The 17,864-nt window shown below is 42.3% G+C and overlaps 2 protein-coding genes across 3 annotated transcripts in view; both read right to left on the bottom strand.

The window, feature by feature from the left end:
* RBPMS (RNA binding protein, mRNA processing factor) overlaps positions 1-17,864 on the bottom strand; it is a 179,917-nt gene that overhangs the window by 48,152 nt on the left and 113,901 nt on the right. The window lies entirely within an intron of this gene.
* On the bottom strand, positions 11,047-13,461 carry LOC308513189 (mitochondrial import inner membrane translocase subunit Tim13-like). Its single transcript, XM_081083048.1, has one exon. It carries the CDS (start codon positions 12,844-12,846, stop codon positions 12,562-12,564), a length of 285 nt encoding a protein of 94 aa, XP_080939174.1. The 5' UTR covers positions 12,847-13,461; the 3' UTR covers positions 11,047-12,561.

Here is a 17,864-nt window from a genome sequence, read left to right as displayed (position 1 = left end):
GCCTCAGATACCTCATCTATGAAATACAAAAATTAAAATTCGAGTTTTCTGGTGCATGGCTGTTGGCTACGTAAATTGGTATAATCTATAATAATAAAAGTGTAATATGCTTATTAGACCAAACAGCTGGATGTCCTTCCAGACAAAGCTGGGGCTGCGAGGGCCGAGGCAAGCCGACGCAGCTGCTAGAGCCGAGGCCCTTGCACGAATTTTGTGCATTGGGCCTCTAGTCTTTATATGAGGCTATTTGGCAAATATGTAAAATGACTTTTAAATTTCATTAACTACATTAAAATAGCTAAGACAAGTAGCTATTAACTAACAGGCAATTAACTAGCAGATCTAGGTAAAGAGAATTGATGGCTGTTGAAATTACCAAAGAAGAGACAACTAACTAATCATTATGTACCTCCAAATAGAAGTACATGCTGCCCCACACCCAATTCTAACCCAAATTTAAACAAGCCTTTAAACAGGAACATGCTAAATAACACCACAGAGATGCAATAAAAAACATCTACACTACAGGAAGTTAGAGGACAAACAATCTGGGTCCCTCAACAAATACAAGGCAAGGGAAAAAAGATAGAACAAAAAGGAACACAGAATAATTATTGTAAGAGACTCATGAGACCAACCAAATGTAGAGATGGTATAAATGTGAATCTTGATTCAAACCGTTAAAAACATTATGCTAAAAACCTCTCTACTTTTGTATATGTTTGAAATTTTCCATAATAAAAAGTTAAAAATGAGAAATTATAAAATCACCATTGAAAATGATAACACTAAAACAAGGTAACAATCTACTTATAAATATAAACTCTCTTGTCCATCCTCTTGGTTACTGATCATTCTCCTATTTACGAGAAAGCAACGTGCCAAAAGACAGTTACATCACAATTTCTGTCTGTATTAAGTGTAATGCAATTTATGGACTTTGTAAGAGCCCAGGAATCAAGAAAAGCAATGGTACTTGAGGAACTGCATTCTGAATGACACTCCAAATGAAGCTGTGTTTAAGCCTTGAGCTTCAAGTCCTCCTGGCATAGCAATACCATTTGCAATGTGCCATTATGCAGTGCTTAATGTATTTCAAAACACATCTCATTCCCACTGCAGCTCAGTGAGGTTAATCAGAACAGGGAGTTCATTATCATATTAAAGAGAAACCAGCAGCGGTGAGGAATGCTCATTATTATCCATTTTATAGGAGAGGAAAAAAGAAAGCTACTGGCTTTTCCTTTAACCAAATGATGAAGAAATCATCCACTGAAAATTACCACAACCAGCCCTAGTCAGTTTGGTTTAGTGGACAGAACGTCATCCTGCAGACCAAAGGGTCCTGGATTCGATTCCGGTCAAGGGCATGTACCTTGGATGCAGGCTCCTACCCGGTCTGGGCCCTGGTATGGGCTCAAGCAGGAGGCAACCAATCAATGTGTTTCTCTCACAAGGATATTTCTCTCTCTTCCACTCTCTAAAAATCAATGGAATAATATCCTCGGGTGAGAAAATTAACCACATCAGTCAAGAAAGCACTGTTCTTACAGAGATAATATCCATAAGGAAAATAAGAAATAGACAAGAGGAAAAATACCACTGTCAAATTAAGTGGCCATGAGAATATGAAAAGAAATGAACTTTATTAGAAAACCATTCATGCCATTCCATTTCTGCCCACCAGACGGAATGAATCAGTTTACATGATATACTATCTCGCAGAGGGAGAGAGACAGAAAAATAGACATTCTCATTCCAAAGTGCCTACTAAGTTTCCATCTTTGTGCAGGGCACCGGAGTGTTGATGGAATCAATCTCCTCACTATAAACACGGGATGAAAAAGACAAGTTCAGTCTCAGACTCAAGTGTCTAGTCTTTCTGGGGGGAAGAGTTAGTGAATCCAAACAGTTCATAATGAAATGACAGATCCATACTGTCTTGATTCTAGAAAGCCACCAAATTTTCAATAGTATTAAAGAGAGTGCAAAGAAACAACTAAATGGCTTATACAACAAAGAGAAAATGTCAAACAAACGCACCCATATAGCTGAGTGTCTTCCCGTCTACACATTCCATTCCAGGGACCAAGGTCAGATGTTAAAACAAGCAGAGGAGACGTGTTCCAGGAATACTCCATCAATGGCACACTGCTACAAAGCTAACATTCCACACTAATCTAAATATTTAACTTTCTGCCCCCTGAGCTTATTTTAAAGCATCTAGTCAATATCATTGCACAGTCTGTTTTATGTTTATTTTATGTGCATAATTCAAAGACACTCTTTATGAGATAAATTTCATTTCCTTTTGATGACCATTCTGGCTGTTACATGTCTCACCTTTCCATTTTTAGTTTAATTTCATTGAGGAAAATCACTGGACACAAACTATTTTTCATTACTCTTCTGCTTAAATATTCTTAAAATTAAGAAGAAAATAACCAATTCTATGTAACCACTAATAATCCCAGTGTCCTACTGCAGTTCATAATTAAGGAATCTGAATAATTTTTTAAAAAAACCAACTTTTTCTTTCTAAAATCCTTATCCTCAGCAAGGTTGCAGAAGTGGTCATTTCTGTGGATAAAAAAGGAGCTGTAACCAGATAAACAGCCAAAGAAATGCATTATACTCCAATGATGACCAGTCCCACTGAGCACTCAGGGACACTACACCAGCCTGCACCTCCAGGCCACAAAACCCCATCATCCCCCCAAGTGAGGGACATTCTAAAGCTCTGCCTACTGAGGCAGCCCAGGAATTTCCTTCCATTAAAAAAAAAAAAAAAGAAAAGAAAGAAGAAGAAGAAAAAAGCCACCCATTCCCTGTCTCTAGGATTCAGAAAGAGCAGTGGCTGCACACTAAAATACCTTGAAAATAAAAAAAAAAAAATCATAGGGAAAGCTAATGGGGGGAAAAGTAATAAATAAAAAATCACACAAAACAGTGATAACTAATGCAGATAACCAAGCACCAATCCCTTATGCTCAAAATTGGCAGTGAAAAGGAAAGAACTGCACATTAATTTTGTGGGGGGTGAACTAACTATACTATCTTAGGGTAAACAAATAGAAATAGAAAAGATCAATAGATGAAACCATGAAAATGAAGGTCTGTGTCTTAAAATGGAGGCGTTGTGCCATCACTGCCTGAATCCACTGGTTCATCTTAGCATGGCCTAACTTAAAATAACCCAACCTTTAGTTACTTCATGAAGCACACAGCACCACCTCGTATACATTCTTGACAAAAAAGGTGAACCTGAATTTAACCAACCTTTCAAATCAAATCATGCCTCTCACTCAGCTGCAAGTAGAGTAATTAAGTAAGTACTGGACATGGGAACAGTGAAAGGATGCCCTAAAGGAAGCAAACGGAAAAACCCAGGAGGGTCTGTTCTCAGGAAGGCTGACACTTTTCCCAACAAATCAATGGCATAAAAAAGGGAGAAGTGGGGAAAGGGAACTACTCTACATTAAAAGACACTTAAGAGACATAACTAAATATATCAGCTTCATAGGAACAATTCAACTGTAAAAAGACTAAAGAGGAGGGGAAGAAAGAGGGGAAAAACTAGTTGTGCTGAAATCTTGGTAAGTTAAATATGAATGATGGTTTCTTCTCTTTGTATTTTGGTGTGTTTGAAAACAACAGACAGAAAGAGACACACTCAACCCTAAGCAGAAAAAAAGCAAAACTTCGAGACACCAATATCTTCTGTATTGTGGCCAAAACGTGTTTCTTCTGTAAAGCTGCCAAGCAGATACCTGCTTCATGAGGAGATGGGGTCCTAAGCTGTAGGTTATTTAAGTTGTCCAGGGAATGTTTTCATCAGTGTTTTGTTATGCAAATATGCCCCCCTCCTGTCAAGGAGGAATGACAATGAGACTTTTAAATAAAGGCTTTCCTCTCCATCTAAATTCAGGCTTCTGGGGGTAAGACAGTAAGCAAGCAAAACCACCAGGAATCTTTGTCTGCTCATCAGGAAGAGAAAAAAAACCGCACAAAGACAGTATTCCATGCACACTTTGTGCCCTTTTCTCCATTTGTCAAGAGGACAATAGTGCTTTGTCCAGTTGTTATTAGGGGTCAACCGATAATGTATGTAAGTTTGTGTCTGTATTTGGCACATGGCAGTGGCTCAATTAAAAGACAGTTTAAAAAAATCATATTCCTTACCCTACTGCCAACAACCTCAAGATCTTGAAATCTACCACAACCATGTGGGCTGGGGAGATGAGATGCAATTGCAGTCCAACCAACACACTCATTTCAGCCTGTGAGATCATGTGCAGAGGATCCAGTTAACCTGTGCCTGGAATTCTATCTGACCTGTACAATCTGTGAAATAACAAATGGATGTCTTCGTAATACACCCCCTCCAAACCCAGGCTCCTTTACCAGTTTGCTTATTTCCTAAGTGCTTATCTGAGTGACTATGTATGCTGGTGAGAGGTAGTCTGTGATGGGAGTGAACCAGTTTCCTCCTATTCACAGAACAAAACCCATCACCTAGTATCTTTGGGTTCCCTCTCTTTGGCACATTATCCCTGTCAGTGCTCTTGCCTTCTGTTCCTTCTGTGCACTTCTTTGGCCTCACCAGATCACGGCTCCTTCAGTTTTGAAATTCATGTCGGCCAGCCCCCTAGGCATTACTGAAATCCTTCTCCAGCTAGTAGGTCAACGGACCTCCAGGAGGTCTTTTCTCATTCTCTCCATAGTTACCAGCTTCATCATTATCTATACCTTCAATTTAGCACTTTCTCTGCCTTCTATTGTAGTCATTTTCCCTACTAAATACTCAAGAGCGGAACTGTACCCTCATTCAGCTTTTTATCACTCCCCTCCCCTCAAATGTTTGCTAAACTCAAGAGAGAAGTGAACAGGAAGTCACCATAATATCCTGACCTGTTAATGTTTGATGAGGTTCATCTCCCTGACCTCTTGAGAGGTATTTAAATAAAGACAAAAAGACACACACACACACCCCGACATTCCTCAAGCCTCAGCCACTAATTAGACTACTTTGTTCTTTTGGTTCTAGCTCCATCATTTCTCTAAAATCCTAGGGGCTGCACAAACTAGAGAATGAATAGGAGGATGACAGAGGACCTGCATTTGCACTGACTACCTCACACCTCAAGTCTGAGGTTTTTCACTTTAACTCTCCAATCAACCACCACTTCTAGTCTTTTCCCCAAGAAAAAGAGCCTTGATTACAGGGTAATCTATCATTGTACATCAGGTATGCATTTGCTGATCTGCAAAAGTGAGGCCTAGAGCTGAGAACGAATGCAGGTACCATCAGAGCAGCATGCAACAGACAACCCCATTCATACAAACATCAGTGTGTGTGCATACTTGCATGGCTGTTCGTCACAAATGTTAAAATGCTTATCTCTGGGAGGGTGAGAATTTTCTAAATATATAGATAATATGTTAAATAAAAACAGTAGTCATATTAGGAAAGCACTGAAAGAGAAAGACTACACATGTTTATTTTTAAAACTGTGTTAAACTGCCTTAAACCTTTGTATCTAAAAATGTTTTATTTGTAAAACTGTATGTTAAAAAATACAAAGAAAATACAATAGAATTTAATAATACATGCCTTTAGGTTTAGGAAGGTACAAGCATTAATTTCCCCCTTTTATATTTTTTCCAAGTTTCTTAAAATGAACTTGTTACATCTGGTAATGGGGGTGTAATGGAGATATAACAGGGGTGTGGTGGAGTGGTAGGGGAGGATTAGGCATTCTTGAAAGGTACTCATCCAGGTACATTCCCCCAAACCACCATGCATGCAATCATTCTTGGGCTCTAGAAAGTGGTAAGTAGAATAAGTAGATGCCCCTCATCAAAGGTGAGGCTAGCACACAAGCTTGCAGGGCCCTGGACACTGTTTTCCTCCAGTCTAGCTCTGAATGACTTTAGCTGCAGTAGCCAAACTAAATCACCTATAGCCCCAAATCTATGTAATCCCCTGATAACTGCAGATCTCTATGCCTACCCTATTCAACCAGGAACAAAATAATTTTAAGAATGTTTAACACCAGTGGATTTTAGTAAAACCTATTGAACACACCAAAGAAATTTTGGTTATGTAGGTTACATCAGTTGGTAATAATGTACCATATTAAAAATTAAAACAAAAAGTTAAAAATATATTTAATTCATTAAAAAAACAAACCCATTACATATTAAAATAGCATATGTTTTCATGAAAAACAGCTACATATTCCAAAATAAACAAGGAAAAACTTTAGTTGTACATTTTGGCAAACATCAGTAGTCCCCTCTTATCTGCATTTTCCCTTTCTGCAGTTTCAGCTACCCACGGTCAACTGTGGTCCAGAAATATTAAATGGAAAATTCCAGAAATAAACAATTCATAAGTTTTAAATTGCATGCCATTCTGAGTACCTCACTTTGTCTCATCATGCAGGCATTGTATCATCTATCTCATATCATCTCTTATTACAGTATACTGTTATAATTACTCTATTTTATTAGTTGTTAATCTTACAGTGACTAATTTATAAATTAAACTTTATCATAGGTAGATATAGTATATATAGGGTTCAGTACTATCTGCAGTTTCAAATATCCACTGAAGGCCTTGAAACATATCCCTGGTGGGTAAGGGGGGACACTACTGTATCTGGTTTAACAGAAGGCAACTGGATTCTCATATTCACTTCTAACTCAATCTATTGCAATGTATTGTATCGGCTGCCTCATATAGTTATGTAGCTTGTGAAGAAAGGCGTATTTTAATATCTTGTATAAGGAATTGTGGCTATTCCTTTTTTGTTACACCAAAAGATTTGTTGCAGTATGGAATCTGAAACCTTACCGATGAACTTTTCATACTGTCACATTAAATTCCATTTTATACTTTAGATGGATCTTTTACCCATGCGTGATTTAATAATATGATGCATTGATCATCTGGGAAATATTGGTCCAATAAATTATGCTGATCTTACAAATGCTGACTTCTTTTTTATTCAATAAAAATTTTTTAATATCAATACCAATTTATCAGAAAAGTCCTTGTATTGGAAAGTTGTGAGATTCATAGTTTTTAAAAAATCTAATTTTTGCTTTAAAGCTCAAATTTTATTACTGCAATAAATATTCTTATTGATTTCAGAGAGGAAGAAAGAGGGAGAGAGAGACAAAAAATCAATGATGAGAGAGAATCACTGATGGGCTGCCTCCTGCATGCCCCACACTGGGGATTGAGCCCACAACCCAGGCATGTGCCCTTCACTGGAATCGAACCCAGGACCCTTCAGTCTGCAGGTCAACGCTCTATCCACTGAGCAAACCAGCTAGGGCAATATTATTTTTTTCTTGAAATGCCATGCTCATTTAATCAATTTTCAAGAAAATGTCTGCCAAATATGTAAGTCTGAATAACCAGTCTGCCTATCAGTATTTCTTTAACTAAGAATGCATTCATGAAGAAAGCAGATAGTTCAACTCACAATTTAACTGCAGAGTACGTTATGTGTACTCCCCATTTTATCAAAAAAGAATAACATGACTTGTATTCAAGAATTGAGATGAAATAAAATTAATAATTTTTATTTTTTTTGTTTTTGTTAATCCTCACTGGAATATATTTTTTCCACTGATTTTTAAAGACAGTGGAAAGGAGGGAGGGAGAGGAAAAGAGAGTGGGGGAAGGGGAGAGGGAGAGGGAGAGAGAAACATCAATGTGAGAGAGACACATTAATTGGCTGCCTCCTGCACCCACCTGGTCAGGTGGAACATGCAAACCAGGTGTGTACCCTTGACCAGGAATGGAAACTGAGACACTTTGGTCTTTGGGCAGATGCTCTAATCATTGAACCATGCTGGCCAGGACAATAATTTTCACTTTTTTTTTTTTTTTCAATTTTCACTTTTTCATCAACAAAAGTCTTAGGTGAATCTGGGTTTTGTGAAAACAGAGTATGAGAATACAGTGATTACTACACGGTTTGGTGCCACTGTCCTGACATGTACATGGTGCCAGTAGTTGTGCCCACTGTTCACGCTGAGAAAAACAAGCCGTTCTCATGAAAATAGGTTGGACCTTGCAGACTCCCTTAAAGGACCTTGGAGACAAACCAGGCGTTGGCAGACAAATACTCCGAGAACTGCTATGCAAGAAAAAGCAACTCTTTTTGAGGAAGAAATGCCTTCCTTTTAATGAGCAGATGAGGAGAGAACATGGCATTAAAGAATAGGTCTATGGCTTTTTCTGAATTTAAAATTTACTGTCCCCGTAAATTAACTCCTTTATTCTCTCATTTCTCTGCAGAGGTAATGAATAATTGGAGTTTACAAAACACTACAGTTGGGACAGTTATTTGCATTACAAAAAAATTCTGTGATTTCACTTCCTGAGTTCTTAAGGGATTTATTTATAGCTGGTCAATGAGAAGATAAACAAGAAACAAAATCAAAGCAAAATGTTAATAGCCATTGCTAATCAAAGACAGACTATTCATGAAATCAAAATGTAAATAAAGTGGGTCAGATTAGCACATCTACATGATGCTGCAATAACTTACTTCCCACCTCAAACAAGACGTCTATATAAAAACTATTCTTACCAAACCCACTGTCTAATATTTAAGTAAATCTTTATTGTTCAGATTATTACAGTTGTTCCTCTATTCCCTCCATAGCTCCCCTCCACCCAGTTCCCACCCTACCCCATGCCCTTACAGCGCTCCCCCCCCCTTGTCTACAGGTGTATGATTTTTGTTCAGTCTCTTCCCGCACCCCCCACACCCCCTTACCCCCAAGAATTGTCAGTCCACTCCCTTTCTATGCCCCTGATTCTATTATATTCACCAGTTTATTATGATCACCAGATTATTTATTCACTTGATTCTTAGATTCACTTGTTGATAGATGCATGTTTGTTGTTCATAATTTGTATCTTTACCTTTTTCTTCTTCTTCCTCTTCTTAAAGGATACCTCTCAGCATTTCATATAATACTGGTTTGGTGGTGATGAACTCCTTTAGCTTTTCCTTATCTGTGAAGCTCTTTATCTGACCTTCAATTCTGAATGATAGCTTTGCTGGATAAAGTAATCTTGGTTGTAGGTTCTTGGTATTCATCACTATGAATATTTCTTGCCATTCCCTTCTGGCCTGCAAAGTTTCTGTTGAGAAATCAGCTGCCAGTCGTATGGGTATTCCCTTGTAGGTAACTGAGTTTCTTTCTCTTGCTGCTCTTAAGATTCTCTCTTTGTCTTCTGCTCTTGGCATTTTAATTATGATGTGTCTTGGTGTGGTCCTCTTTGGATTCCTTTTGTTTGGGGTTCTCTGTGCTTCCTGGACCTGTAAGTCTATTTCTTTCACCAGGTGGGGGAAGTTTTCTGTCATTATTTCTTCAAATAGGTTTTCAATATCTTGCTCTCTCTCATCTTCTGGCACCCCTATAATTCTGATATTGGTACGCTTGAAGCTGTCCCAGAGGCTCCTTACACTATCTTCGTATTTTCGGATTCTTTTTTCATTTTGCTTTTCCAGTTGGGTGTTTTATGCTTCTTCGCATTTCGAATCTTTGACTTGATTCTTGCGCTCCTCTGGTCTGCTGTTGGGTGTCTGTATAATATTCTTTATTTCAGTCAGCGTATGCTAAATTTCTAGTTGGTTCTTTATCACAACATCGAGGATCTCATTAGATTTCTTGTAGATCTCATTAAGTTTATCGGCAGTTTCTAGAAACTTATTGAAAGACCTTAAAAGTGTGGTTTTGAGCTCTGTATCCTCCATTTCTGTCATGTTTCTTTGTCTCCGCATTTTTTATGCTTTCTTGGTGCACCCCCTTGTGGTCTTTGTGCGCAGTCTTGTTGTAGTTAAGCCTTGGTTGTTGTAGGTAATACTGGCAGGGATTTGACCTCCAGGCCAACTGGCTATGAGAATCAGCTGTGTCTGCAGTGGGAGAACTTCTGTGCTGGATCTCTAGGGCGGTGCTAATCTAGGCTTTGCCTGAGGCTATCCGGCAAATGCCTCTGTGCAGGGCTTGGGCGGGGCGGGTCCCAGGGGATCTACAGGGCGGGTGGAGCGAGCAGTTATGGCTGCAGTTTGGTCCCTAGGTGCTCTGCCTCACCGAGTCCCAGCAACCGCTGCAAACCTCGGAGAGAAAGCTGCCTTCAAGTTCCGACCGAAGCCAGACAGTCCCGCTTCTCCCGTTTGAGTCTGGGTCCCTAGAGACTTGCCCGGCTCTGGAGCTCAGAGTCTGAAGCTCCCTCCCGATTGAAAACAACAACTGCGCCCTCTGCCGCCAGCCCGCTCCGTGCGCACTCTGCACCTGAGTATTTCACTTCAGCACTGCGCCTCCTCTGAGTCTGGGTATGATATTCTCTTTCCTCCTAGTTGTAGAATTTCCACTCATCCAGCCTTCCTGTGGTTCTGGATGATGTCTGTTCCGTCCCTTAGGTGTAATTTGAATTGGTTGTTCGAGGCAGCAATCTCTGGCGTTAACCTATGCCGCCATCTTGGTTTCTCCTCGCTTGTGTCTAGCTTTTTCTTATCTTATCTGTGAAGCTCTTTATCTGACCTTCAATTCTAAAGGATAGCTTTGCTGGGTAGAGTAGTCTTGGTTGTAGGTTCTTGCTATTCATCACTTTGAATATTTCTTGCCACTCCCTTCTGGCCTGCATAGTAGTTTCTATTGAGAAATCAACTGACAGTCCTATAGGTATTCCCTTGTAGGTAACTGTTTTTCTCTTGCTGCTTTTAATATTCTTTGTCTTTTGCCCCTGGCATTTTAATTATGATGTATCTTGGTGTGGTCCTCTTTGGATTCCTTTTGAGGTTCTCTGTGCTTTCTGGACTTGTAAGTCTATTTCTTTCACCAGGTAGGGGAAGTCTTCTGTCATTATTTCTTCAAATAGGTTTTCAGTATCTTGCTCTCTCTCTTCTTCTGGCACCCCTATAATTCGGATGTTGGTACACTTGAAGTTGTCCCAGAGGCTCCTTGCACTATCTTCATATTTTTGTATTCTTTTTTCCTTTTGCTTTTCTGGTTGGGTGTTCTTTGCTTTTTCGTATTTCAAATCTTTGACTTGATTCTTGGGATCCTCTAGTCTGCTGTTGGATCTCTGTATGTTATTCTTTTTGTTTGTTTGTTTGTTTAATGGACCACTGTTTATTGGGCATCCACGACGAGCCAGTTCCCACGCCACATCCTCACTGCTGCCCTGCGGGCGAGGAATGGGAACAGGCTGCATGCAGTGTAAGGCCGTTCTACTAGGGAACCTGTGGCAGGTGCTCACAAATGTCTGCCAGACAGATGAATGGCTTGTCCTGGCATTAAGCCCATTTCCCAGATAGTAAAAGTGAGGCTCACAGGGCTACTCACTTGGGGTCACATGGGGAGCCCAGGAGACTCCTGTGGAGGCCAGCCACCCAAGGTGTGCAGGTCGGGTCAGTCCTCTCTTGCCCGAGGGTTGCTATGGGAGGTGGGGGAAACTGGCCTGCTCTGAGTGCCTTTCCTCTCTCCTTCCCTCAGGGTGATGCTGGGGGACCTCTGGCCTGCAGGGAACCCTCTGGCCAGTGGGTGCTAACTGGGGTCACCAGCTGGGGCTATGGCTGCGGGCGACCTCACTTCCCAGGTGTCTATACTCGGGTGGCTGCTGTGAGAGGCTGGATCACACAGAACATCCAGGAGTGACCACCCCATGGCTGTCCAGGCCTGGGAGGACAAGGCAGTAGGAACCAACCAGCCACCAGTCCAAGAAGGGGAGTCCAGTCCAGACAGTGGGCAGGGAGTGCTGCGGGCAGTGGGAGTACAGTTTTACTGTATCTTTTGTTCCAATAAAAAGCCCCTTGTCCCTAACTTACTGGCTCACACACTTGCACATCACAGCAAGAACTACTTGCCTGCCCATGACCCAAGGCCTAAAGTTGGGATGAAAGGTGGGTGGGGTGAGGTAGCAAGACCTCCCAGGAAGAGGGCTGCCATAACCCCAGCCTTTGGGGCTGGGGTTCAGCCTCATCTTCAGGGTTCGTTTGGTGTCATCCAGGGAACGGTAGCAAGTGCCCAGGGGGAAAATGGCGGGGAGGGGGCAGAGACTGAGGCTCAGTCTGGGCAGGGGGACCCAGGTACCCTAGACACAGGCCTCCTCCAGGGAAGATACACAAGACTCTCTCCACCCCTCCCTCATCCATTTATTTGTCAGCCCACCCCCAGGAGGTCACAGCTCAGGTGGGGTCTGACCATATCCCCACCCCGCAGGCCCACATGAAGTCTACGGCTCCGGCATAAAGGTGACCCGGGCACACCAGGAAAGGTGCCACAGTGCTGCCAGCACTGTGGGAAATTCCAGGGTCCCCAAGTCCCCAACTACACTCGCTGGCAGGTGGGAGGTTGGCCTGGCCAGGGGGAGGGGGACAAAATTCCACGTGTCCCAGCACCAGTCTCATCCTCATAAACCACGGCAGGCAGCCCGCACACGCTGGCCCCTGCCTCACAAAGCACATTTGTGGAAACGGAACACGGGTGGGGCGGCCCACTGGCTCAGCCAGGCACCGCATTTCCCGATCACATGTTGGCTCGTTCTCGCTGCAGCCGCGAGTTGTAGGCACGGGATACGGTGTTCCAGGCGTCCATGTAGCGGTCCATGCACATGGCAATGCATTTCTGCTCCAAATTGTCCAGAGAGGCCCCCGGCTTCCCGATGCACTTCCGGAAGCACTTGTCCATCATCCTCTGCAGCAGCTCCTGCGCGTTGGCCACGGCAATCTGCACCTTCACCTGCTCCATGATGAGCCCGGGGTCCAGTTTGCTGCCGCCGGAGCCTCTGAAGTCTGAGCTGAAGCCATCCATGGCTCCGCAAAGTCAACCGGCTCGCGGCCGCGTGCGCCGACCCGTACCTGCACCGGAACTATTATTTTTTATTTTAGTCAGTGTATACTTAATTTCTAGTTGGTCCTTTTTCATATCCTCGAGGGTCTCACTAAATTTCTCAGAGGTTTCTAGGAGATTCTTGAGTAACCTGATAACCGTGGTTTTGAACTCTATATCCAGTAGTTTGCTTTCCTCCATTTCTATCATTTGTGATCTGTTTCTTTGTCTCCGCATTTTGGCTGCTTCCCTGTGTTGACAGAGTGGCTTTGTGTGCTAGGTGTCCCATAGGGACCAGTGGCTCAGCCACCCTAATTACCTGAGGTGGATATTCTTGTTGCACCCCTTTGTGGGCTGTGTGCACAGTCTTGTTGTAGTTAAGCCTTGACTGTTGTTGGTATCACTGGGAGGAATTGACCTCCAGGCCAATTGGCTGTGAGGACTAGTTGTGTCTACAATGGAATAACTGCTGTGCTGGAGACACCCTTACGGGGCAGGACTTGCTTCAGTGGGGCTTTGGTGCTTATTGAGTCTGCCCCTTGAGTGTGTCATTATGGATCTGAAGAGTTGTAATCGTATGGTCTCACTCTGACCACTGGGTACACCGGCTTTTGGAACTCCAAGGAGGTGCAAAGTCAGCCACTGCCTGAGGCCACCCAGCAGGAGCTACAGAGAGATCTGCAGATTCCTCCTCTTTGTTTGAGGTTTGGAGGTGCCCAGATGAGGTGCAGCTGTGAAGCAATGCAAGCTGCTATCCAGCCTTGGGCCTTCTTTTGGAAGTTCTGGGGCTCTGTGACCCAGCTGCAGTTTGTTAGGTTTTAGATTGCAAAAGCCAGGCCATTCATATGCAAAAGCCTCTGCACACAGCTTGGGTGGGCTGGGATCTCAGGGATTTACCAGGGCGGAGCAAACAGCAATGGCTGCCCATCAGCCCTGTCCCAAAGAGGTCCCTGGGTCTCTGTGTCCCATGGCCCCGTCCAGGAACAATGATTACTGCGAGCACCTCAGAGAAAGCCACCCTCGTGTTCGGACCTGATGCTAGACAGTCCAGTTTCTCCCCGTATGAGTCTGGGTCCCCAGAATCTCGCCTGGAACGAGTTCAGAGCAGCCAGGAGCTTGAGACTCCCTCCTGACTGAAAAAGACCACGGGGAACCCAGTTGCCAGCCTGTTTAGTGCGCCTGTGTACCTCCGCACTTCTGCACCTCCTTCCAGTCTCAATGCGCTTTTCTCTTTTTTTCTAGTTGTTGTACTTCCACTCAGCCAACCTTCCCGTGGTTCTGGATGATGTGTTTTGTCTTTTAGCTGTAGTTTTGATGTGGTTGTGCGAGGCAGCAAGTTCAGGTGTTTACCCTATGTTGCCAACCTTGTTCCTCCCCTCCATTGTCTAATATTACTTTAATATTTTTAAATTTAATTATTATTAAAGATTATCAAAATTACACACATCAAGGAAAAACTAGGAATGTGTGCAGGTTTGAAGATAGAGTGAATGAAAGTAGGCCTGTAAATATTGGTTGGCTCAGTAAATGCTTGACCCTTCTTTATAAAAGGAAAACAATATTTTTGCTTTGTCAGAGTGGGACATATATGGAAATAAACATTAGTTTAGGCCTCTGGTTTTTTAAGAGTAGTTTGCTGTCTTTATTGACTGCAGTTTTGTTTCATGTTTTTATGTATTTCTCAGAATGCCTGGGGTCGAAGCACATGATAGATATTCTTATACATATCCTGAATGGCAAATGCATATGTGTCCTAGCTCTTGACTGTGGGCTTTTCTGTGATGTGACAATGGGGCCCACAAACGCTTGGTTGTGCTGGGCGAGAGGGGGTCAGAGACCACTCACTGGGTTACTCAATCAAAAGGAAGTCTGGATACGCAGAATGGAAATCATTGGCATGTTTCTGTGAACATCATTTCTGGTAGCTTCACACTGGTCCACAGGCACAGAACCCCTAGACAGTCCCCAATGTGGAGGTGTCTCAGAGGGAATGCGCATAAGTCAAATGTGTACAATCCTGTAAGCTCAGCTTCCATACTTTGATGTACTCATCGGCTTTACTCTCAGCAGCTGGCTGCCTCTGGCCTCCCCACTGTGTCCATCTCCTGACCTCTTTCCTTTACTATTGCCCAAGGTCTCTGACTGCCCAGAGTCCCTATTACCATCTTTCTCCAGAACTTCCTTTTCACACTTTGGGCTCTCCTCCCATCCAGGGTCAGTATTGGATAAATGGGAAATTCCAGTGATGTCGCAGGAAAACTAGGAAGTGGTCTGATGAGTCATAAATGGCTATGTGCTTATAAGTTTTTAAAGAGTCTCCATTTAATAGAGCCTGTTTTTGCTTTTGTGTGTGTTGGGGGGGGGGGGGGGGGCGGGGGCGGGGGGAGTGCAATGGAGGAGGAGATGAGTGAGTAGAAAGGACAACTTAACTTGAAAATTCCTTGCTGGTAATTTCAAACCTGACGGTGCATCAGAATCACCAAAAGAGCTTTTAAAAATGCAGAGCAAATGTCAGAAAGCTCTAGAACTTGGCAGTAATTCAGATTCCTGTAGTCCAATGCCAGGAATTCTGATTCTATGGGTCTGGTCTAGAGCTTTCTGACATTTGCTCCATAAAATTTGAATTGAAAGGGGGAATCTACGGAGTCAGAGTAAAGGCTCTGTGAGTGCTGGCTACCTCCACCCTCACAACTATGAGGGACAAAAGGCACCGATATTCTGACATGCACACATTAACAGTAACTGAGTACTTACTATGTGTCCGTCTTCTAACTTACTTATGTCAATTAATTCAATTCTCACAGTCCAATGGGAGATACAATTATTATTGCCATTTTATAGATGAGACACAGAGAGTTTAAGTAACTAGACCAAAGTTATAAAACTAATGAAGTGACAGACCAGAATTTAAATACAGGCTCTATCACTTGATATATTAGTCTGCCGTAACAAAATACCAGACTGAGTGACTTAAACCATAGAAATCAATTTTCTCAGAGTTCTCTAGAGGCTAAAAGTCCAAGGTCAAGGTGTCTGCAGGCTTGGCTTCTCCGGAGGCCTCTGCCCATGGCTTGCAGTGCCTACTTGCTGTGTTCACACATGGCTTTTCCCCTCTGTGAGCACATCCCAGGTATCTCTTTTTCATCTCATAAGGACACCAGTCATATTGGGCCCACCCTAATGGCCTCATTTTAATTTACTCACCCCTTTTAAGGCCTACCTCCAAATATGGTTACATTTGGAGCTACTGGAGGTTGGGACTTCAACATTCAAATTTTGGTAGAATGCAATTCAATCCATAACACGTGAAGGCTATGTAATCTCAAGCAAGTTACTGAACCTTCCTATGTCTCAGTTTCTTCAAATGTAAAATAGTGCTATTGAGAATCAAATGAGATAATTCATGTAAATTTTTAGCAGAGTGTCTGGCACAGAGTATTATCATTATATGGTTGAGAAAAACAAAACTCAGAGTGACAGTGAGTTGCCCTGTTTTCATCTCTTGAGTACTTACACTACAGAACATGACTTTTCTGTACAATCAAATGGATAATCTAGAAGAATTTTATATAACACTAGAGGCCCGGTGCACGAAATTCAAGAACTTGGAGCGGGGGACGGGGGGTCCCTCAGCCCGGCTTGTGCCCTCCTCGCAGTCCTGGAGCCCGCAGGGGATGTCTGACTGACAGGTTAGGCCCACTCCCCGTAGGGCAGTTGGACATCCTTAGCGCTGCTGCGGAGGCGGGAGAGGCTCCCACCACCACTGCTGCACTCACCAGCCATAAGCCTGGCTCAGGGCTTCGGGCTAAGCTATGCTCCCCCTGTGAGAGCACACTGATCACCAGGGGGCAGCTCCTGCATAGCAACCAGTCATTCTGCTCTTTGGTTGATTTGCATATTAGCCTTTTATTATGTAGGATAACTTTTCTACATCTCTTTCTTTCTTCTAGTATTTTCCTTACTTTATTATATACAAAAGAGTACGAGAAGGGGAAGCTCAAATTAATAAAAATTTAGTTAGGGAAATGTACTACTTTCCTGAGATTGTATGTGAACTTTATTAATCCTTTCTCCTAATTTGCAAAGACAATTGGATACAGTCATACAGCGATGCTACCTTATAAGATCAATATCTACTTTTAGCTATTAGAAAAGAAAAACAACTCAGTGCTTTTTAAAAAAATTAAGACTGCCCTGGCTGAGTAGTTCAGTTGGTTGGAGCATCATCCTACATACCAAAAGATTGTGGGTTTGATTCCTGGTCAGTGCACATACCTAGGTTGCAGATTCGATCCCTATTGGGGATCAAACTGATTGATGTTTCTCTCTCACATTGATGTTTCTCTATATCTCCTTTCCTCTTTCTTTAAAACCAGTATTTTTTTTAAAAAAAAGATTATACTTTACATTTGCCTAGTACTCTACATATATTACAATCATTTAATCTGCAACACAATCATATGGTGTTTTTTTTAGCTCTATAATCATGAAAAGGTATTATTCCCTTTCTATAGTTGAAGGAACAAGAACATAACAAGGTTAATTTTTTTAAGGTCACAAAGCTTGATGATTAACTGGCAAAGTCAGAACTCTCACTGACATCTTCAAGTCTAAGACCAAGGTTCTCCACTGAGGCCACCATCTCTGCCTTGGCAAGCTGCAATACCTGGTTTTCTCAATCTTCACACTTACCACAAACAGAGCCAGTGCTCAGCAAATATGATGGTTTGATTTGGAGCAATCTAGACTAAGCTGCAAGGAATCTTCTACAGCCCTTGTAAAGTTTGAGTTTCCTGACAACTATCACCAACCCCTTGGGCTGACAGCTTTTTAAAAAATATGTATATTTTTTATTGATGTTAGAGAAGCATTTATAAAAACCTCTCCCTAATGGTCTACAACAGAGACACCTATAGCATTTTTCCAACTCCAAAGTCTATGATTCCATGGCAAGTCTATTCCTGACAGGCAATTAAACCGCTCACCTAGAGCACCAGTTG

The sequence above is a fragment of the Myotis nattereri genome (genome assembly GCF_964212035.1).
Source record: "Myotis nattereri genome assembly, chromosome: 2".
In the NCBI taxonomy this organism is placed as follows: domain Eukaryota; kingdom Metazoa; phylum Chordata; class Mammalia; order Chiroptera; family Vespertilionidae; genus Myotis; species Myotis nattereri.
The sequence above is the reverse complement of the archived record's forward strand: the minus strand, read 5'-3'. Positions and strand labels throughout refer to the sequence as shown.